The 23538-nt window shown below is 42.4% G+C and overlaps 1 protein-coding gene across 5 annotated transcripts in view; it reads left to right on the forward strand.

Annotated features, from left to right (window-relative positions):
• The window catches only part of dnajc10 (DnaJ (Hsp40) homolog, subfamily C, member 10), a 39433-nt gene extending 28377 nt beyond the window's left edge, over nucleotides 1-11056 (forward strand). For all 5 annotated transcript variants that reach the window (XM_078404048.1, XM_078404047.1, XM_078404050.1 and 2 more), the window contains 6 exons: nucleotides 764-897; nucleotides 2258-2311; nucleotides 5282-5429; nucleotides 6620-6742; nucleotides 8109-8222; nucleotides 9357-11056. In XM_078404048.1, coding sequence (XP_078260174.1) covers nucleotides 764-897; nucleotides 2258-2311; nucleotides 5282-5429; nucleotides 6620-6742; nucleotides 8109-8222; nucleotides 9357-9368 — 585 coding nt within the window. In that variant the 3' untranslated portion in view covers nucleotides 9369-11056. The remainder of the gene's footprint in view (nucleotides 1-763; nucleotides 898-2257; nucleotides 2312-5281; nucleotides 5430-6619; nucleotides 6743-8108; nucleotides 8223-9356) is intronic.
• The last annotated feature ends 12482 nt before the right edge of the window (nucleotides 11057-23538 follow it).

Here is a 23538-nt window from a genome sequence, read left to right on the forward strand (position 1 = left end):
TGTCCCTAGTGTGTGTAGGATAGTGTTAACGTGCGGGGATCGAAAAGGCCTGTTTCCGCGCTGTATCTGAAATATGAAAACAGACATTTGATTTTAAAAAAGACCACGTATGTCACTATCTTAAAGTCAGCATATTTTATTTTATTTACTTTAATAAAGATTGATAAAGATATGAGCTTTAACTAACTGACTGTTCTGCATTTCCCTGGAAGGTGAAGTCTATTGTTTTTTTAAAAAATTTCTCCATCAATAGTTATGAGAGGATTCTATGACACCTGTCCTGTTGCATTGAACAGAATGTGTGATAGTTTGAAAGATTAAGGTACCAAAGAACTCAGTGTTGGGTTTTGCTGAATGCATCTGCATGTGCTGCACGATGTGCCGTGTTCAGCAAGATAGGTCACTGGATCCGAACATAGAACCAAATCGTCCTGTGACTTGGCAAATATTGTGAAGAAAGTAATGTCTTTTAGTTTGCACATGGAGGTACAAAGTAGGGAAATACCTAAGGGTATGATCCAGCCCCCCAATTTCAGTACTCGATAGATAAATTTGAAAGGCTTTGAGCTTACATTGATCAGTAAACTTTCTATTTCAATCCCGCTAAGGAAATGATATTCAATGTATAATTGTTTAGTTATGTACCCGGGTAAGTACTTGTCATTGCATCACCCAAACTCGTGCATCCAGTAGATTTCGCAAGGCTCAGTTTTCCCTAAATTATTTTGGGAAATACTAATGTATAGCTGGCTTCTCTTTGTAGATGCTAAATGGAACGGTCAAAGTAGGCAGCATGGACTGTCAGAAGTACTATTCCCTGTGTCAGAAAGAAAATGTGCACGCCTACCCAGAGATACGACTCTTCCCACTGAACACTAATAATGCTTATAAATACCAGTATGTATATTAAAAGCTTCTTTCCTTGTATACTTTTTTGAAACCATTTAATTTATAGTCAATTTAACCTCATTTGAGTAATGGCTTGCGTGAAAGTTGCAATTTCATATTCTCATATTTCCTTCTGAAATAGGAAACCATCCTCCCGATCGAATATATACAGCTCTCGAAGCATTCCCATCAATTCCATTCTACCACTTATTTCCCTACAACCTATTCTCCCTCACATGCCCCTTAACCGCTCCCTCCTGGGATTCTATTACCATCCACCTGCATTTGAGGTAAATAACCTACCAGCCAGCACATCTTTGGGATGTGGGCAGAAACCAAAACATCTGGGGATAACCTCACGGTTACAGGGAGAATGTGCAAACTCCACACAAAGCAGCACCATTCCCTACCATGCCACTCTAGAATCACCAATTCTTCAGTTTTTGCTTCTAAAACTGCTTTTTTAACTTTAGAATTCTGCTAACTTTAAGCAGTGCTTTTCTAAAAAACATACATGTCACCTGATCAGAAAACAAAATAGTGCCATTTACCTCCTTTGAGGTGCCGGTTCGTGGTACCATCACAATAAAAGCACTGACGATAGGCAAGTGCTATAAATGCTGTGTATGTCTAATTACCTGCCCGGGATAACAGTGTGTTTAAATGAGGAACTGGGAAGCCTAGTCGATTGGTAAACATTCATTCAGTTGTGGAAAATGTAATTTGTCCAAATTAGAGCATTGTGTTGAACATTTAGGATAATATGGGGATGTCTGCTAATTATGGCAGTTTTAAGGGTCATGATTTGTTGATTATGTCTTGTTTTATCTTATAATGGATATGCTTTATCTAATAGTGACTATAGCTGTCAAAATTTCACATAAAGATTCATGTTCTCGATAAAGATTAGTTGCAGTTGGGAATAGAGATGCTGCACTAATACATTTAAGGTGAATGAAAGATTGAAACGTTGCAATGGAGCAGTCAGTTCAAGAGGATTGTAAAAATCAAACCTTGGAACAATTGAGGTCCTTAGGAGGAATAAAGCAGGGGCTTGGAATTGGTCAATGGTATGAACGACATTGTTTGTATGGATGAAGAAAAAATAAATAAATGAGGGTCAAGCTCCAGAACGAATAAATCTTCATTCCAATAGTCACTGGTGAAATGTCAAAGAGAACAGCATTATCTGGGAAAACCTATGACAAAGATAATCTTGGGCAGAGAATTTTTGCAATCTTTCGGTAGTTGTGTCAAACATGTTATCCATCACTTTGACCAAAACAATTCTTGGTAATTGAATAACCCCAGTTAATGTCCATCTCCGTCCTTTGATTTAGGTATAATGGTTTCTTATTTCTTCCTACAGTAGTTATAATGGTTGGTCCAGGAATGCACAGTCGCTTGGGTCTTGGGCATTGGGGTAAGTTTCCATGGTCTGGTTGACTATAGGTTGAAGTTTGAAAATTAATACCTTAAAATATTCAATCTCAGTTAGCAGCCAACTAATGATCAAAGCTTGAAATGGAACAGTTTTTGCAAATGAAATAAGCTCTCAATTATCGTATGGTGTTTTCTGATTCTAACAAAAGACAACGGTAGCATAGACTCACATATCTGAGATTACAGTTTAATTTAGATATTAGCTTCTCTTAAAATTCGTGAAATATGTTCCATGAAAGTAATTGATTTTGCTTAGCAAAGGAAGTTGCAATACCCACACAAACTGGTTGCTCAGAGTAGATGAATCGAGAACCAGAGGACATAGGTTTAAGGTGGAGGGGAAAAGATTTAATAGGAATCTGAGGGGTAACTTTTTCACACAAAAGGTGGTGGGTGTATGGAACAAGCTGCCAGAGGGGGTAGTTGAGGCAGGGACTATCCCAACATTTAAGAAAAAGTTAAACAGGTACATGGATAGCACAGGTTTGGAGGGATATGGACCAAACTGGTGTGACTAGTGTAGCTGGGATATGTTGGCCGGTGTGGGGGAGTTGGGCCGAAGGGCCTGTTTCACTCTATGACTCTTAACACAAAGTGTAATGGAAGTTGGGTGTTATCTGAAGGGAGTTAGGATATGCATAGGAAAAAAGTAATGTTTCTATATAGAGCCTTGGAAAAATCATTGAGAATCCTATACAAATCCAAATTTAAGAATGGTTGTAAGGTCTTATCTAGGTATCTAAAATTAATTTCCCACAAAACAAAATGGTGGACAATGGACAAATTGAAATATACGATTAAGATCATGTAAAAGGGTGTCCCTCGTACGCAGAGTCTTTTACTGAATAGGTTTATTAATTGCACTACACACATTATGCCCTAGCTGTCCGTGGTCATCACTGGAACTAGAGAGCGAGCTGGAGGTGGGGAAGCTACAATTATACAAGAGACCATGGGGAGTGGTTAGTAGTGGTGAGGTCACTATGTTAAAGGAACATGCACTGATCTACAGATCAGTATATTTTTATCATGGGGTGCAGATCAAGGATATGACAAAGGAGTGGAGATACAGTTCAGCTATGATTTGATTGAACAGGGTAAAGAGTTCCTCTACATGCTATGTTTTCATGTAACTTTCAGTGCAAAGAAGGTTGGGAAACAGTGCCCTCTATATTATTTGGGAGAAAGACCCATCATTTATTTAGTTGTCTCTGTACTTCACAATTTGAGATTTGTAATAGAAAAGAAATCACACGTGGTTAAAGTGCACATTGTCAGATGTTATTAAAGGGTATTTTTATACATTTTGGTTTTACCATGTAGAAATTACAGCTGTGTTTAAACATAATCCCCCATTTCAGGGCACCATCATGTTTGGGACACAAGGCTTCACAGGTGATTGTAATTGCTCAGGTGTGTTTAAATGCCTCCTTAATGCAGGTATAAGAGAGCTCTCAGCACCTAGTCTTTTCTCCAGTGATTCCATCACCTTTGAAAACTTTTATTGCTGTTTATCAACATGAGGACCAAATTTGTGCCAATGAAAGTCGAAGTAGCCATTATGAGACTGAGAAACAAGAATAAAACTGTTAGAGACATCAGCCAAACCTTAGGCTTACCAAAATCAACTGTTTGGAACATCATTAAGAAGAAAGAGAGCACTGGTGAGCTTACTAATCGCAAAGGGACTGGTAGGCCAAGGAAGACCTCCACAGCTGATGACAGAAGAATTCTCTCTATAATAAAGAAAAATCCCCAAACACCTGTCCGACAGATCAGAAACACTCTTCAGGAGTCAGGTGTGCATTTGTCAATGACCACTGTCTGCAGAAGCCTTCATGAGCAGAAATACAGAGGCTACACTGCAAAATGCAAGCCATTGGTTAGCCGCAAAAATAGGATGGCCAGGTTACAGTTTGCGGTACTTAAAAGAGCTACCACAGTTCTGGAAAAAGATCTTGTGGACAGATGAGATGAAGATTAACTTATATCAGAGTGATGGGAAGAGCAAAGTATGGAGGAGAGAAGGAACTGCCCAAGATCCAAAGCATACCACCTCAACTGTGAAACACAGTGGTGGGGGTGTTATGGCCTGGGCGTGTATGGCTGCTGAAGGTACTGACTCACTTATCTTCATTGATGATACAACTGCTGATAGTAGTAGCATAATGAATTCTGATGTGTATATACACATCCTATCTGCTCAAGTTCAAACAAATGCCTCACAGCTCATTAGCCGGCGGTTCATTCTACAGCAAGACAATGATCCCAAACATACTGCTAAAGCAACAAAGGAGTTTTTCAAAACAAAGAAATGGTCAATTCTTGAGTGGCCAGGTCAATCACCCAATCTGAACCCAATTTAGCATGCCTTTAGACTTCAAGCAGTCATTGCATGCAAAGGATATGCAACAAAATACTAAACATGACTACTTTCATTGACATGACATTGCTGTGTCCCAAACATTATAGTGCTCTGAAATGGGGGGACTAGGTATAAACACAGCAGTAATTTCTACATGGTGAAACTAAAATGTATAAAAATGGCCTTTATTAAAATCTGACAATGTGCACTTTAACCACATGTGATTTTTTCTATTACAAATCTCAAATTGTGGAGTACAGAGGCAAATAAATAAATGATGGGTCTTTGTCCCAGACATTATGGAGGGCACTATAAATGTCACTTAGCACAAACTACCAAATATTCCCCTTCAATTTTTAATTGATCAACTTCATTTGAGGACACAAAGTTCTGGAATAACTTAGTGGGTCAGGCAGTATTTCTGAAGAACATGGATAGGTGAACATTCGGGTCAGGACCATTCTTCACTTATCCATGTTCTTTGGAGATTCTGCCTGACCCGCTGAGTTAATCCAGCATTTTATGTCCCTTTGTGTAAACCAGCATCTGCAGTCCCGTTTCTAACTTGACTTTTTATTTGTCCAGGTTCCTTCCTCAAACCTCCATTGAGTTAACACCAGGAGACTTTACAAACAAAGTATTAAATGGAAAGGACCACTGGGTCATTGATTTCTATGCACCTTGGTGTGGTCCTTGTCAGAACTTTGCTCCAGAGTTTGAACTTCTTGCTAAGGTAATTATCTTGTCGTTGTAATGTCGATCGCTATGTTTCTTTGTGCTTGTGTAGGAAGGAACACCAGACGCTGGTTTAAACTGAAGATAGACACAAAATGCTGGAGTAACTCAGTGGGTCAGACAGCATCTCCGGAGAAAAGGAATAGGTGATGTTTTGGGTTGGGACCTTTCTACATGTTTTCCAGGTTACATACTTGTCTTGGTACATAATGGTGGGGAGTTCTTTGAATTACTGTTATTGCTGTGATAGCGCTTCCATGTTGCAGTTAGAAACTTCCAGAAGTTTGATTCAAATGTAAACAAATTTTACACTATGTGACTTGGAGACATTGGTGATAATCGCAGAATTCATGAAGACAAAGTAACCTGGTTTCAATTTTTGTAAATGCCAGAAGTTGGTCTTCCATGTTTGCTCCTTAACAAACTAGAAAGTTCATCTTTGTACAGTTTTTATGCAAAAATATTTTTCTCATTCCTATATGTGTTTAAAAACAAACTACCATTCCAAGGGATGTAGTGATATCTGCAATTATCACCACACCCTAGAACTGATAACCAGCACATTATTTGCTTCTGTAGTTCATACCAACTACCATTGTGCCAAGCTGTTGGTAATATGTAAAAAAATTATTGCAACGTACATTCCACAAATATACCTAAATTATTTGGCTGCAGTGGATTTTAAGCCTGTGGTTCAATTGTGTCTTTCATGTTCCATTCATTTCCTCACAGCTGGATTGGATTTGAGTTTGTTTTTCAGTCTATTCAATTGAACTTTTTCCTCCTGCCCTAAGGGTATTTTGTGAACAAGAACAAAAATGTGAGTAAACCAGTACATTAATTGCTACTGGGAATAAATCTCACACTTCCTAAATAACTATTGAATCCTCAACTTCACATTGAACAATTTTGAGTAGTTCAGTGTGTTCATTGTATCTATACCTCATAATACATTGAAATAGTGGGCATAAGTATGCTATTCATGATCTAAATACCCGCTAATTCCCTTTATACATTGTAAGTATCCAGTTTAAACTTTAGCATTACAATGAAGACATTCACAAAAGTGTCAAGTGTCTTTTGAATGCCTACTTTTCTTTTGACATGGCTAATATGAAAAATGAGGTATTGCTAAAATGCGAATAGATCATTCATTGTTCATTTAATATAAATGTTGTTTTCTTTCAGTCATTCAAAGGCAAAGTAAAAGCAGGAAAAATGGATTGTCAGAATAATCCACATATTTGTCAAACTGCTGGAATCAGAGCATATCCGACAGTTAAATTCTATCCTTTCCAAGGTGAAAAGAAGGTAAACAATTGGGCTGGATTTTGTTGGTCTGGGGCTTCACATGATGGCAGCAATAGGTATTTCTTTGTATGAAATGAGTTTTACATAGTAATCTGCTAGAAATGCAAGCTGGGAACAAGAAGGAACGAGGGGCAATAAGGCAACTGGCCAATAAGGGATGGGACCAGCAACATAATTCTCTTTAACCAACAAGATTTGAATGTAAAAGGACACCAAGTGCTTGAGTAACTCAGCAGGTCAGGCAACATCTCTGGAGGACACAGATAGGTGATGTTTAGACTGAAGAAGGGTCCCAACACAAAACACCACCTATCCATATTCTTCAGAGAAGCTGCCTGATCCACTGAGTTACTCCTGCAATTCTTGTCCTTGTGTAAACCAGCTTCTGCAGTTCCTTTTTTCTACCAAAATGTAAATGTGTGCAGCTCAACAGCTTCTTCAGCCCACAATGTGCGTGATTGCCTATCATGATGCCAAGATCAAGGTAAATGAAGATTCGGGAAAGAAGGTAAATTAGTCAAATTAGATACAAAAAATGGAAAGAGAGATTGGATTGATCAAATAGGAGAAAGGGAAATAAATGTGACATTTGAACTTAGTAATTTTACTGCACACAAAAATAACACTGGACATTTTTTTTCAACTTTCTGATCCAGAGAAATGATTGATGTTGTATAAGAGGTTATTCAAATGATAACCACACCATTAAATTTCTGTTCCAATATTCTGTGAAGAATTTAACATTAAGCTCTGTGATAATATGCCATTTGTGCAAAAAGCAAATGGAAGAGCAATGTAAATGAATCAGCTTTCTTGATGTTTTATGTCAGTTTGGTAAACTATTACTGGAAAATAGCTTACAGGGAGCCAACATAACTTATTGTGCCCTAAGTCTTCTACACAAATGCACATGCTAATGAATACAAAGCACATATTCATGGGTGTCTACCCTGGGTCACAACCAAAAAAAAGATGGATATATAGTAGCTTCCATTCTGCTTCTAAAAATATAGTTTCAATTTTCCATATTGAATTTAGGAATTTGCATTGTCAAGAACAATGGTGATATATTGTGTCATTATAAATCAATATATACTTCCTGGTTACCGATGTACTTTTCATATTATTTATTTTCATATTTTTCATATTTCAGATACAGCGCGGAAACAGGCCTTTTTGGCCCACCAAGTCCGCACCGCCCAGTGATCCCCGCACACTAACACTATCCTACACACACTAGGGACAATTTTTACATATACCCAGTCAATTAACCTACAAACCTGTACGTCTTTGGACAGTACGTACTGTCCACAATTTTGTCATATGTTGGTTTGCTTAGCAAAGTATGTAATGTTGTACCTTACAGAAAAGTGCCACAGGTGAATATATAAACACCAGAGATACTAAAGTGATATCTGAGCTACTAAGAAAACGATTAGAGGAGCTGCAACCAAAGATGGGCACATTTTCAACAAAAAAGGTAATAATGAACTATCTGTTTTTAAACGGTGTAGATTAGATTGCAATGTCACGCAACAGAGGGAGGGAGATTTAATGTTTGTGATCCAGCAGTACTGCCTTTGGATTTAAAAAACCCCCACTCAATGGGTCAGGGAGCATCCCTGGAGAATATGGAAAAGTAACTTTTTGGATCGGGTCCCTTCTTCAGAAAGCTGGAAGAGAGGAGAGGCAGGACAAAGCACAGTAGGTATAGGTGAACAGGCAATGGGGGGTTTTGATAGGCAATGGTTGGACAAAGGCCAGAGATGATAAAAAGGTATCAGACAAAAGGATTCAAGAGTTACAAATTGTGAAGCCAGATGAAGGAGTGGAGGCGGGGATAAAATCAGTTTCATCTCTGACCTTTGACCAGCCTTCTGCCTATCAAAATACCCCCTCACCTGTGTTCGCCTATTACCTGCCATGCTTTTTCCTGTGCCTTTTTAACTTTCCCTTCCCCCCCACAATCAGTCTGAAGAGGGGCCCCGACTTAAAGGTTCACCTATGCATGTTCTCCAGGGATACTGCCTGTCCTGTTGACACAAGCTCAGAGCCAGTAGCAATTTGGAGTTAGATGTTTCTTAAACCTAATCATTTCAATCGATTTTCTTGGATTAACTTGTCGGAACATCCAGTTTCTAATTGGTTCTCGGGAAACCAACATGTCCTCAAATGATTCTTCAGCTTGTAGTTTAACATTTTGTGTCTATTTGTTCTGCTGAAGAATATGCTCCTTGTATTTTTGGAATTTGATCTACAAATGCTTAGTTATTAAATAGGGCGGCACAGTGGTGCAACCTTGAGCCGCTGCCTCGCAGCGCCATAGACCCAGATCCGATCCTGACCTTTGGTGCTGTTTGTGCAGAGTTTGCACGTTCTCCCTGTGACCGCATGGGTTTCCTTTCCCACATCCCCAAAATATGCGGATTTGTAGGTTAATTGGCCTCTGTAGAATTGCTCCCTAGTGTGTAGGGAGTGGATGCAAAAGTGAAATAGCATAGAACTAGTGTGAACGGGTGATCGAGCTGTAGGGCCTGTTTGCATGTTATATCTCTCTAAACTAAACTAAAACTAAATTGTGTTCCTCATATTTGTTATAATTTTCCTTTTTCAGGATGAACTATAAAATTGATTCACATTTCTCTCCAGAAGTGGTAATGTCAACTGAAACTCTGCAATATCATCAAGAAATAATGAAACAACGATGTTCTGTTCTGGTCAAGGAATACTAGATGAAACTCATTCTACAAACTAGTTTATCCATGCATAAATAAAATGAACTGCCAGAGAATGATGTGCCCAAAAAAAAGAATCTTTGCACATTTCTGAAGGATTCCTTGATACCTCATATTTTGGCACATTTTTTCATTAATTTTTGATGTGTGGTAGTATTTGACAACGTTAGCCTACTCTATTAAAATATGTCTGAACTGTTTTGAGTATATAGTCGATTAACTAAGAGTATCACTCCAGTCATTTAAGGGGATAAGTGAATTGGAACATCTTTCTACCAGCAGTTTCTGCTGTAATTTGGTTTGCTGGTGTAGCAACGTAAAGGTGATATTATGCACTGATGTAAATGATGTGAGAAGGACTGCTTTGTTTGCAAAAGGAAATGATTTATGCATGAATTCTAAAACAATGATTATTTGAAGTCCGGTTTACAAAAATAAGTGACCTGGGATGTCCTACATGACTATCTTTCTTTTGTTTTGGCGAATACCTGATTTTTTTCAACTGTTAGTGTGGCTATTTCTGTAAAGCAGTATGTTTGAGCATTGTAAATTAGTGCCTAATTTTTCTGGTTGTGGTAAAACACAATTAATTTTGTACCAGTTCTTTTGTATGCCATAGGCTCATTGAATTACATTTACCAATTTAATGTTGATGAAACAGTGTCAATTGGAAGCCAGAGTAAAACACTCCTGAAAAAATGAAAATTAAATATATATTAGTAACTGATGGTTTCCAATAAGTCCTTAGTATTTGCGTTATCTGTATTTTATTCTATTTAATCTGATCCACTTTTGGCAACTGATCAGCTGCTAATGCATAACACTGTACAATGGTGATTTTTAAAGTGGTATTTTGACTACAGTTCTGGATGTGGTGTTCAGTTGTGCAATGGAAGAGAAGGGTTGAAACTATTTCTTGCTGTGCAGGAAAATCTCCTAATTATGAAATGCTTTTGGTTTGCGTGGTAGCTTGAAACATTTGCTGTCCATGGCATTAGTGTAGATTTAAGGTTACTTACGGTGAAATCATTCTTACGAAATTTGGTGCATTTTATGCAAATTCCGCGAACGCAATTCTCAAATAAAGCTAGCTGTTTATTTTGACATCATGCAACCACCCTAAGTCATATATTTTGTATTAGACAAACACTAAGAAATGAATTTGTATCTATTTTGTAAATTACCTTTTAAAGATGTCAGAATAATCAGTCTTGCTTCCTGGGCCCTTTTTTAGTTGGAATAAGCATACTTCTTTCTTTCAAATGAATGTTTCACACATGCCTTAACTGGTGCAAGTTGGTTGGATCAGACAGCGTTCATCACTAAAATCTCATATTTGAGCTGCTCAATCTACAGATGGATTTAAGAGATTAAGTGGTATTAAAGGAAAATAAAAATACAAACAAAAACTCCAGTGAAACGTTCTGCATTTATTCTGTCAGAAAGCAGATAATCTATCACTGTTTTAGTCTTATCCATTTACAGAGAGGTTCAGACAGAATAATTATAAAATGGGTAGAGTATTTTGTAATTCCACTTGCAATTGTTTCTACAATTGTTACAACTTAATAAAATTGGAATATGGTTCATAAATATTGATTCTTCATTTTGCATTCTGTGTTAGTAAAGATCATAAGTGGCTATTAAGTGGGATTATTAGAGATTTTAGTCACTATTTTGGTGTTAGTGCCCTATTGCCAGTTGGAACCTCTGTGAAAGAAATATCTTTTTTTAACTGTTTTACATAAAACAATAAAGCACAGAAAAAAACCCACTTCAGCTCACGATATCTGTGCTGAACATAATGCCAAATTAAACTAATCCTGCACATGATCCGTATCTCTCCGTTCCCCGCATATTCACGTGCCCATCTAAAAGCCTTTTAAATACTTCTATCGTATTTGCTCCCACCATCAACTATGGCAGCACATTCCTGTCACTAGACACCATGTGTTGCCCTGCACATCTCGTTTAAATTTACCCCTCTGACCTTAAAGCTATGGCCTCTAGTATTTGATATTCCCAGCCTGGGAGAAAATGATTCTGACCATCCATCCTATCTCTGCCTCTCATAAACTTCTATCTGGTCGCCTCCAATCCTCCAGAGGAAACAATCCACATTTGTCCATCCTCTCCTTATAGCTGATACCTTCTAATCTAGCAGCATCCTGGTAAACTACTTCTGCACCCTCTCCGAAGCCTCCACATCTTTCCTTTAATGAGGTTACCAGAACTGCACTCAGAAGACCAGATTGTAAAGAAGTGAACCTTTTAGCCACATGCATAAAACATATAGAATCAACTGCCAGATGGTCTTTTCTCACAATGTTTAATTTTAATAGAAGTCAATATTGAGAGTGCAAAAGGTGTTGATACTTGTAGTGCTCACAAGCATGTTGATGAAAAAGGTGTTGATACTTGTAGTGCTCAAGCAACTAAAACTAAATTTCTGTCTTATTTTCTTATGAAAACACATTGCTTGATTTTCTAATTCTTTGTTCAGGAAATCTATTTTTAACCAGGGAGTTAGTTTTAATTTGGAAGCAGTTAAGGCTCCCGCTCTCATTTCTTGGGCTTGGTGAATTAGCAAAAGTTGGCTTTACCACACCCAGTTTAAAATCTTAACTCTATTTTAAGTCAAACAGGCATTTCTCAGTCCATGCAAAATTCAAACCAAACTCTTACCATCCAGAACAACGTTTTTAACCGTAGCTATTGTAGGCCTAAGGAATAGGAGTAGAATTAGGCCATTCGGCCCATCAAGTCTACGCCGCCATTTAATCATGGCTGATCTATCCCTCCATTCTCCTGCCTTCTCCCCATGACCTCTGACATCTGTACTAATCAAGAATATATCTCTGCCTTAAATAGATGCACTGATTTGGCCTCCACAGATTCACCACCCTTTGACTAAAGAAATGTCTCCTCATCTCCTTCCTAAAAGAACATCCTTTAATTCTGAGGCTATGACCTCTAGTCCTAGACTCTCCCACCAGTGGAAACATCCATAGATGTGTTAGCATGGATGTGTTTGGGTGGGGGGGGGGAGTTCATTCAGCAAGCCTTGTATGGAATAGTGCCTCAATTTATACATGGCCTCCAGTACTCTCAATTAACTCGTAACCAGAAGACCATTCTGCACAGAATTCCATAGGCATCGCAAACTTTGAGAAACATCACTCATTTCCCTCATGGAATTTATTGGCCATCGGACGAACAAGTGTTATTTTTGCTCTACATGCTACTCTTGGATCCAAATCAAGGTGGTTGACTTCAGTCCATGGCAGAGCCTAACAAATACAAAGTTCAAGAGCAGCTGGGGACAAACACTAAACAATGTCCACGTCCTGTGAATGAATGAACACGATATGGCGAGTCCGAAAACTTGTTGGTTGTAGAAGAAGTTTATTGCAGCCGGAATATTCGAATACAGAGTTAAACAACAAGGTAAAGGACAACCATCAAAAACTTACTGTCTTCTTCGAAGACTTCGCCGAACTGAACATTTCGGGCGCCAAAAGCGCACATGACCACGCTGGCCAATCAGCGATGTCGCTCTCTGGACCAATCCCATTGGTCGCGTTCACACGTGACCTCGCTGGCCAATCTGAGGGTTCGACGACCGGGACCATTCTCTATGGTCGCTACATGACCCCCGCCAGAACCCGAGGTACGGAACCTAGCAGGGAGCCGGATTTCGCGACCATAACGAGTACGGAGAGGGGCAGCCTGAACCACAGGAGCCGGGGGTTCCGGACTTGGAGGAACTGCCGGAACGGGGGGTCCTGGAGGAACTGCCAGAACGGGGGGTCCTAGAGGAACTGCCGGAACGGGGGGTCCTGGACTGAGCGGAACTAACGGAGGTCGGCCTCTCCTAGGGGTCTGGCCGACCAGGACTGGTTGATCCGGATCCAAGTGTGCAGGTTTGAGCCGGGACACCGAGACGAGCTCACTCTTGCCGCACATGTCTAAGGTGAAGGTAGCTGTTCCCTTACGCAAAACCCGGAACGGCCCTTGATAGACCCTCTGCAACGGGGCGCGATGGGAATCTTTTCGCAGAAACACAAACTCACAGTCCTTCAGGGAAGGCGGTTCATGTACCATGGGACACCCATGACGTGAAGTCGGAACTAATAATACATTTTATTTATATAGCGCTTTTCATATACTCAAAGACACTTTACAGAGATTTTGAGAACATAGGGGAAATGAATAAATAGATAAATAAGTAAATAAATAAATGAACAGAGAAAGGAGACAGAAGGTGAGGTGACCTTCAGTGGTTGAACTGGAGCCAGGGAACCCACCCGTGCCCGGAGAGATGCTAAAACTGATGGGACTGTAGGCAGCTGGTCTGAAGGGTCCGGAAACAAATCTCCGGGTACTCGAAGTGTCGAGCCATATACTAGCTCCGCGGACGACGCACCGAGATCTAGCTTAGGAGCAGTCCTGATGCCCAGAAGAACCCAGGGGAGCTGGTCTACCCAGTCCGGGCCTTCAAGCCTTGCACTGAGGGACGCCTTAAGTTGACGGTGGAACCTTTCTACAACTCCATTTGCCTGGGGGTGATATGCAGTAGTGGGTTGTAACTTGGAACCGTACAGTTCTGCGAGCGCGGCCCAGAGGGACGAAGTGAACTGCGGCCCCCTGTCAGTGGTAATAACTGCCGGGACCCCGAAACGAGCTACCCAATGGAGGGCCAAAGTCCTGGCACAAGACGCTGACGAAATATCAGACAATGGGAAAGCCTCTGGCCACCGGGTGAACCGATCCACCACCGTGAGGAGGTGGGTGTAGCCCCGGGAGGAAGGCAAAGGCCCGACTAAATCCACGTGGATGTGGAAAAAACAAACTGCTGGGACCTCGAACTCTTGTACGGGGGGCTGGACATGGTGCTGGACTTTAGCGGTCTGACAGGGAACGCAGGAACGCGCCCAACCCGCTACCTGTTTCCGTAGGCCATGCCAGACAAACCGAGCTGCTACCAAAGCAGAGGTGGAGCGGATGGACGGGTGCGCCAGCCCGTGAATGGCATCAAAAACCCTGCGCTGAAGGGAGGGCGGTACTACCGGCCTGGGACGGGGAAGAGAAACATCACACCAGACTTTCGTGCCTTCCGACCCGCAGGCTACCTGAGCTAACTTCAATCCCGAAGTGGTGGACTGGTATGCCGAAGCGGTATCCGCTAGAAGCTGTGCCTCCGCAAGCTCCTGGGGATCCACCTCGCAGTCCACCGCCGAAATAGGGGAAAAAGCAGGTCGAGACAGGGCGTCAGCAACGGCATTAAGCTTACCCGCGACATGACGGACATCGGTGGTAAATTCGGAGATAGCAGTCAGGTGCCGCTGCTGGCGGGCCGACCATGGGTCAGACAATTTGAAAAATACAAATGTTAATGGTTTGTGGTCCGTAAAGGCCACAAATGGGCGGCCCTCAAGGAAATACCTGAAATGACGAACAGCTAAATAGAGGGCCAGAAGCTCTCGGTCAAATGCGCTATACTTCAGCTCAGCCGAATTTAGTTGCCGGCTGAAAAACGCCAAGGGCTGCCAACGGCCACCGACCTGCTGCTCCAAGACCCCGCCCACCGCCACGTCAGAGGCGTCAACCGTCAGGGCCGTGGGGGCGGAGGGGCTCGGGTGGACCAACATGGTGGCGTCTGCTAATGCTGCCTTAGCTGCTGTAAAAGCCGACTCTGCGGCCGGGGACCATATCAACTCTACCGGTTTTCCCGCAAGGCACTGGAAGAGTGGGCGCATGACCCGCGCAGCTGCCGGAACGAACCTATGGTAGAAGTTAACCATACCTACGAACTCCTGTAGTCCTTTTACTGTGGTGGGCCTGGGAAATGCCCGGATAGCCTCCACCTTCTCGGGCAAAGGGGAGGCGCCGGCAGGGGTAATTCTGTGCCCTAGAAAATCAAGAGAAGGAAGGCTGAATTGACACTTGGAGGGTTGGATAATGAGCCCGTGGTCTTGGAGCCGCTGGAACACAGTCCGCAAGTGGACCTGGTGTTCCTGCACTGAGGGGCTGGCGACCAGGATGTCGTCTAAGTAAATAAACAAAAAGGGTAAGCCCCGACCCACACGGTCCATCAGTCGTTGGAAAGCCTGTGCCGCGTTCTTTAAACCGAAAGGCAGACGCAACCATTCAAACAACCCGAACGGAGTAATCGTGGTGGTTTTCTGTATGTCCTCCGGACGCACCGGAATCTGGTGGTATCCTCGCACCAAATCGATTTTGGAGAACACCACCGCTCCTTCCAGCCCAGACGAAAAGTCCTGTAGGTGCGGTATGGGGTAGCGATCAGCCGTGGTGACAGCATTGAGACGCCGATAATCGCCACATGGTCTCCACCCCCCAGATGCCTTGGAGACCATATGCAACGGCGAGGCCCACGGGCTGTCGGACTGACGGACAATTCCCATTTCCTCCATCTTCCTAAATTCCGCCCGTGCCACCACCAGTTTGTCTGGCGGTAGTCTCCTGGCCCGAGCGAAAACGGGAGGGCCCTCGGTGCTGATGTGAAGGACCACGCCGTGCTTGGCCGAAGGCGTGTCAAAACGTTGGATGAGCAGCTCTGGAAACTCCGCCAGGATCTCAGCATACGAGTCAGGGGCCGCGACGACGGCCTGGACAGTAGGGCTGGGCGGGGAGGCGAATGTCGGAGCGACGGGCTCTTTGCCGGCGGAGGGTCGGAGGTCGTTACCGCGGACATCAGGGACCAGTGAAAAGGCCCAGAGAAAATCTGCGCCCAGGATCGCTTGTCTGACGTCTGCTATGATGAATGGCCATTCGTACGTGCGGAGGCCTAACACAAGGGACATCTTCCATATCCCAAAAGTGCGAATGGGGCTGCCATTAACCGCGATGAGGGTGGGACCTGTCTTACCCGTTCTGGTTTCGAGGTCGGTCGGCGGCACTATACTGACGATGGCTCCCGTGTCCACCAAAAATTCTGTGTCCGTGAATCGATCGTGGACGTAGAGGCGTCGGTTCTGGCCAATCGTAACTGCCCCTATGTACGATCGGCCGAGGCATTTCCCGCGAAGGTACAAGGTGAGCGGCAGTTACGGGATTCGCTACCCCATCGTAGGTGATAATGTTGATGAAACAGTGTCAATTGGAAGCCAGAGTAAAACACTCCTGAAAAATGAAAATGAAATATATATTAGTAACTGATGGTTTCCAATAAGTCCTTAGTATTTGCGTTATCTGTATTTTATTCTATTTAATCTGATCCACTTTTGGCAACTGATCAGCTGCTAATGCATAACACTGTACAATGGTGATTTTTAAAGTGGTATTTTGACTACAGTTCTGGACGTGGTGTTCAGTTGTGCAATGGAAGAGAAGGGTTGAAACTATTTCTTGCTGTGCAGGAAAATCTCCTAATTATGAAATGCTTTTGGTTTGCGTGGTAGCTTGAAACATTTGCTGTCCATGGCATTAGTGTAGATTTAAGGTTACTTACGGTGAAATCATTCTTACGAAATTTGGTGCATTTTATGCAAATTCCGCGAACGCAATTCTCAAATAAAGCTAGCTGTTTATTTTGACATCATGCAACCACCCTAAGTCATATATTTTGTAGGTGATAATAGCACCAGCCGCGCTTGTGCGGATCTTTTTGGCGGGCTTTCGGAGAACTGGCGGGAGACGCGGCGCCATCTTGATGTCGCTGTGGCGTGGTCACTGATGTCGAGACCTTGTTGATCGAACCGCTTGCCTTGTTTTTAGCCGCTATGAGCGCGTCCGCTTTCGCTGCATATGCTTCGGGGTCCTTAAAAGAACAATCCGTGAGCAGCAGTCGGACATCCTCAGGAAGCTTCTCTCGGAATGCCTGTTCGAACATAAGGCAATCCGTATGCTCACCGGCTAGCATCATCATTTCGGCCATGAGAACGGACGGCCGTCGATCTCCGAGGTCCGGTAGGTGCAGAAGTCTTGCAGCGCAATCATGCCTATTAAACCCGAAGGTTCGCAGTAACACTTTCTTCATGGCCTCGTACTTGTTTTCCGCAGGCGGATTAACGATGAACCGCATCACGCGTGTGGTCGTCTCCGGTGATAGAGCGCTGACGAGGTAGTAGTACATCGTCGAGTCGTCCGATATCTTCTTAATATGAAATTGAGCTTCGGTGTGGACAAACCAAGATTGCGGTGAATGTGTCCAAAACAACGGAAGGTGAACGCTTACCGCGCTTAACTCCGGTGTGCCCGGCGCGGCAATCAACAACGAGGCGTCGTGTCCCTGCATAGTCGGTGATCGTGCAGATCACGTCGGGGTCACCAATATGGCGAGTCCGAAAACTTGTTGGTTGTAGAAGAAGTTTATTGCAGCCGCAATATTCGAATACAGAGTTAAACAACAAGGTAAAGGACAACCATCAAAAACTTACTGTCTTCTTCGAAGACTTCGCCGAACTGAACATTTCGGGCGCCAAAAGCGCACATGACCACGCTGGCCAATCAGCGATGTCGCTCTCTGGACCAATCCCATTGGTCGCGTTCACACGTGACCTCGCTGGCCAATCTGAGGGTTCGACGACCCGGACCATTCTCTATGGTCGCTACAACGAAAAGAAAATCACCAGACATTCTTTGTCCTTGGTGATTGATTATAGATACATGAGCTATTGTGTTGGTGTGTGTGTGGTTGATGAGGCTGAACCTTGGGACTACCCAAAGATAATAGAGTAGAGCAAGATAGACCACTCGACCCTAAAAACCGTAGTATGTCATGGCGCCATTTTAGTAGGCAGAAACTTGCAGAAACATTTAAAAAGAAAAATAACAAAAATCTGTGAATTGATAGATGAGATATATTCTGCATTTTTATGGTATCATCACATATACTGTTCCCCCAAAACACTGATTACACTGCGAGAGGCATAGCGAACGGCGGGTTTTGCTTACTAAAATGGCAGACTTTGTGTACCACACTTCAGTACAGGCGATTTTGATGGAGTGGTTCATCTTGCTCCTCTAATATCTTTGGGACTACCTGACCTTGAGCACAATGAATAGCTTTGGGTTGCTAGTGCTGAAGCTGTATGGCTATATTGATAATGATTGAAGCCACGTCTAGCTTGAATGCAAATAAAGTGTTTAGTGACTAAAATCAGTCACCTGCTCCTCCATTCAGAACTGCAACATCAGAGCAGAGGTGAGAAATGGATATCATGAGGCTGAGTACGTGACTGTGCCATGAACTGGGGCAGATGGCTGCTTCCTACCTGGTGTTGGAGATATTTGCAACATCTCAGTGTCTACCATCCACTGGTGCAGATGGTAGGTCATTGGCCTATTCACATTTAATTCATCATGTATTTTGGGGGGAAAAAGACAAGAGTCAGCAGGTCAGGCAGTGTATCTGGAGAACATGGACAGGTGACATTTTGGTTCAGAAGCTTTCAGTTCTTAGAAGATTCAGTTAGTTTGTAGTCATCATTACTAAAACCCTTTCAAATTTTTGGATCACACAGGGATCCCTGCTATGAGGGTATTTAATTTTTAAATTTTGCATTATTAATCCAGCCTGTGGATTTTCACTACACATACACAATGCAATGGAAATCTAAACTCTCATCCCCAAAGACAAGCCTAATTGAAACGATCAAACCCGAGATATCCAGGGGTATGTATCGATGAAAGGGAAAAAGTGTGAGTAATGGATGAGCTATGATTTAATGAAACTGAAACTGAATCTTCTCTCCAGTGTAAGTGCTTCCTCATGCAACTCAGCTATTACTCCAGTTCTCTCTAACAGCTGACTTGAATTAAGTGGCTACCACACTGCAAAACCTACCCATTATACTTACAGGCAAAGATAGACACAAAGTGCTGGAGTAACTCAGCAGGTTAGTCAGCATCTCTGGAGAAAAAGGATGGTTGACCTTTCCGGTCTGGATCCATCTTCAGACAAGAAGACATGTTGCTGTATTCTTTTAAACTTAGCAAATGTTGCAACCATAACAGCACTACAAATATTCTGGAACTCAACCATAACAGGATCAGCAATACAACCGATGCACCGTAACATTTGTTATCAGGCACAAATATCTTTCTTCCGTTAAATTTTACAAGGTACGAACACTATCTTTCTTCCATTGACATTCTCACAATTAGTTCCTTGCCTGGAATTCTGTTCCATGTACAAAGGCCAGTAACTGTCCAGTAAACCTAGGGCTCATGAATGGATATTACTGGAGCAAATGTTAGCAACAATGCAACAAGTATGTCAGCCCACGATGTCTCTGTCGAACATGATGCCAAATTAAACTAATCTGTATAAGAAAATAACTGCAGATGCTGGTACAAATCGAAGGTATTTATTCACAAAATGCTGGAGTAACTCAGCAGGTCAGGCAGCATCTCGGGAGAGAAGAATGGGTGACGTTTCCGGTCGAGACCCTTCTTCAGACTAATCTGTTCTGCCTGCACATGATCCATGCCCCTCCATTCCCTGTAATTTGTAAAATAGTAAAGATGAGGGAGTGGGGGCCTGGGAAACAGAAGTCATTGAGTCTGAAGAAGGGTCTCGACCCGAAACGTCACCCATTCCTTCTATCCAGAGATGCTGCCTATCCTGCTGAGTTACTCCAGCATTTTGTGTCTATCCCCTTCCATTCCCTGTGAGGGCTGGAGATCTCATAACAATTTTCCCTTCTCATAACAATTTTTCCTTCTGAAGAAAGTCATCTTGGGGATGTTTTTTTGGCCCAAACCCTGTGACTGCAAATGTTCACAAACATACACAACCCTTCACTAGCTGGAAGTAGAAGGTGAGAAAGGAAGGAGGCAGCCTCAATAGACCTTTCAACTCATCTGGCTGCGTGAACATGCTGGAAATAGTCGAGGACAAGTTCAAAATACTAGAAATAGTCGAGGATAAATTCAAAATACCGGAAACAATCGAAGACAAGTTCAAAATACTAGAAATAGTCGAGGACAAGTTCAAAATACCAGAAATAGTCGAGGACAAGTTCAAAATACTGAAAACAATCGAGAACAAAGCGAGTGGGTCTTTCTTCATTAGTGCGGGTGTCAGAGGTTATGGGGAGAAGGCAGGAGAATGGGGTTAGAAGGGAGAGATAGATCAGCCATGGTTGAATGGCGCAGTAGATTTAATGGGCCAAATGGCCTAAGATCACTTATGATCGATCTTCTTATGACGAACATTTAACCATACTGAATGTGGATACAATGCACCAGCAGATGGCAGTCTATTCAACATGGGCTCCAAAATAAGCAGCATTCTTTCTAGGTGTGTGATTGGAAGAGGTTTTTCTGATAATCGCTTTATTTTAAATCTTGCAGAATAATAAATTCTATCCTATACCTCCATTCTATTAAATTATTTTGTAAAAATAAGTTTATTAAGCCTGGATGAAATGTATACAATAGTTTTATTTGTAGTATGGGTCTGTCGACTGTATTATGTCAAGAATACAGGAGCAATTTTCTTACAGGAGAAGAATTGCAGAGATAGAAAGAGTTTTTATTTTAATGATATCAAAGAAACATTGTTTGAGCTCAATTCATACAAGGTTAGCTTTTAATCTCTACCAGGGCATTCTGTGAGATCAATGATAATGAGCTGTTGGTGAAGATAGAAACAAAAAGCTGGAGTAATTCAGCGGGTCAGGCAGCATCTCTGGAGAGAAGGAATGGTTGATGTTTCGGGTCGAGACCTTTCTTCAGACTGAAAAAGGGTCTCGACCCGAAACTTCAGTCTGAAGAAGGATCTCGACCCGAAACGTCACCCATTCCTTCTCTCCAGAGACGCTGCCTGTTCTGCTGAGTTACTCTGGCTTTTTGTGTCTACCTTCGGTTTAAACCAGCATCAGCAGTTCCTTCCCACACGTGAGCTGTAGATGGCAGGACATCCAGAGTATTAGAGGTGGTGGGGAGACAGTGGGATTGGCAATTGTCAGTAGAGGGAGCCAAACACCGAAAGACAGAGCAGATAAGATTGCTTAAGATTTTCATTTAATAGAAGACTAAAAAATATTCCACCACTTGTCACGGAAACCTGGGGTGCACAGTGGTGCTGTCCATACAAACAATGGGAAAAAGCTGCTAGTTGGAAAAAACACTCAAACTTCCCAATAGCTCTTACTTAGTTCAGTTGAGTTTAGTTTAGAGATGCAGTGTGGAAACAAGCTCTTTGACCCACCGAGTCCGCGCTGACCAACGACCCCCCATACACTAGTTCCATCTTACACACGAGGTACAATTTACAGAAACCAATTAACCTACAAACCTGCATCGTTTTGGAATGTGGGAGAAAACCAGAGCATCAGGAGGAAACACACGCAGTCAGGGGGAGAACGTGCAAACTCAAAACAGACAGCACCCATAGTCAGAATTGAACCCGGGTCTCTGACGCTGTAAGGCAGCAACTCTACCACTGCACAACCATGCTGCTATAGTTTTGATACGGGGTCAAGGAAAGAGCGCTCACGTAGCGGCCTTGTTTCCACCAATCTGTCCACCACTACGCACAAGAAGCACAAGAAGCACAAGACGCCACTGTATGCAGATGCCGAGAAGTGTGGTCAGCTCTAGCTGAACAATTTCTAATCTTGTGATGTGGACTCGATAAGAAGAAGTTTTGATACCACATAGATTTGTTGTATTAAATGGGCAAGTGGTGTGCAAAATTAGTTGATCTCAATTACTTTAGAATTAATTCCCAACTACAAAATAATTTCTACCACCTCTTAGTTTCAAATGATTTTCAAGCAAGCTTCATTGCCCTAAACATGCCCATGATAACCATAGCTTGGTCAAACATTTAAACATGCTTTTTTTCCATAAAAGTGGGGAGGTTATATTGGAACTGGTGTAGCTACTAGATGGGCCAAACTGGAGTAGTGATCACCATGATACGAAGCGGATATAATTGCCCTCCAGTGTGCTCAAAAGAATTTCACAAACTTATTGATAGGATCTCTGAATGTTAGCTCTAAAGAAAAATTAAATTAGCAGGAGTTATTTTCTTTTAAATTGCGGCAGATTTGGGAAAATTTGAGGTGTATAAAAATTACAGAAAGACTTGAGAGTGGATAGGAAAGATCTGTTAAATCATTGGTCGAATGATTAGAAGGCAGATGAGGAGAAATTTGTTCTTAACGATGGCAGTGATTGTCTGGAATTCAGCTCTTTTCCATGTCTGGACTAAGGTTGGAGCCAAGCAGGGCCAGGCCAAACCCAAACTGACCATCTGTGGCTGATTATGTGACAGTGTGTGTGCTTGGCAGCTTTGTCCATGCTCATTCCAACGCTCTGATTGAGAGTAGATTGATGGAGAGGTAATTGGTGAGATTGGTTTTTGTTCTGTTTAGCGTGAACTGGACACGTTGGACATCTGAGCAACTCCCCACTTTGAGTAGATGCCAGGTTTGTAACGTTACTGGAACATCTTGGCTAGAGGTACAAACGGTTCTGGATCACGAGTTTCCAGAACGACAAAGCCTCTGCTTGACATCATTTCACTTAATCAAATTGCCCATGGTCTAGCAGCTTCTGTAATGTGGAGACCCAAGCAAGAGGCCAAAACAGATAACTGAAACTACGCTTCTGGCTCAAGACGACTGTAAAAGCTTTGGTATCTTGCACAAACGTTGAGCTCCACCATCATTGAAGTTGTGAATGTTCTTCGAACCTTATCGTTAAGATCATAGGGTCATACAGCATAGAGACAGGCCTTACATCCCAACTCGCCTATGCCAACCAAGATACCCCTAAACAAACCCCCCCCCCTTTCTGTAATGGGGCGACCAGAACTGCAAGCAATGCTCCAAATGTGGCCTAATCAAAGTCCTATAAAGATGCATCATGAATTTCTGACTGTTATATTCAGACTGGCTAGACTCCAACCCAGTGACATAAACATTTAATTTTCTAAATTTCAGGTAACCCACTCCTTTTCTGTCCCTTTCTCCCTCCTTCTGATCTACCCAAGTCCTCTCTCACACACACTTTCTTTCCAACCCAGCCTCCTATCACCAAGCTTGTTTCCCCTCCCTAACCTACCTACCAGGGCACTATCCG

This window comes from Rhinoraja longicauda, chromosome 8, assembly GCF_053455715.1.
Source record: "Rhinoraja longicauda isolate Sanriku21f chromosome 8, sRhiLon1.1, whole genome shotgun sequence".
Classification (NCBI taxonomy): Eukaryota; Metazoa; Chordata; class Chondrichthyes; order Rajiformes; family Arhynchobatidae; genus Rhinoraja; species Rhinoraja longicauda.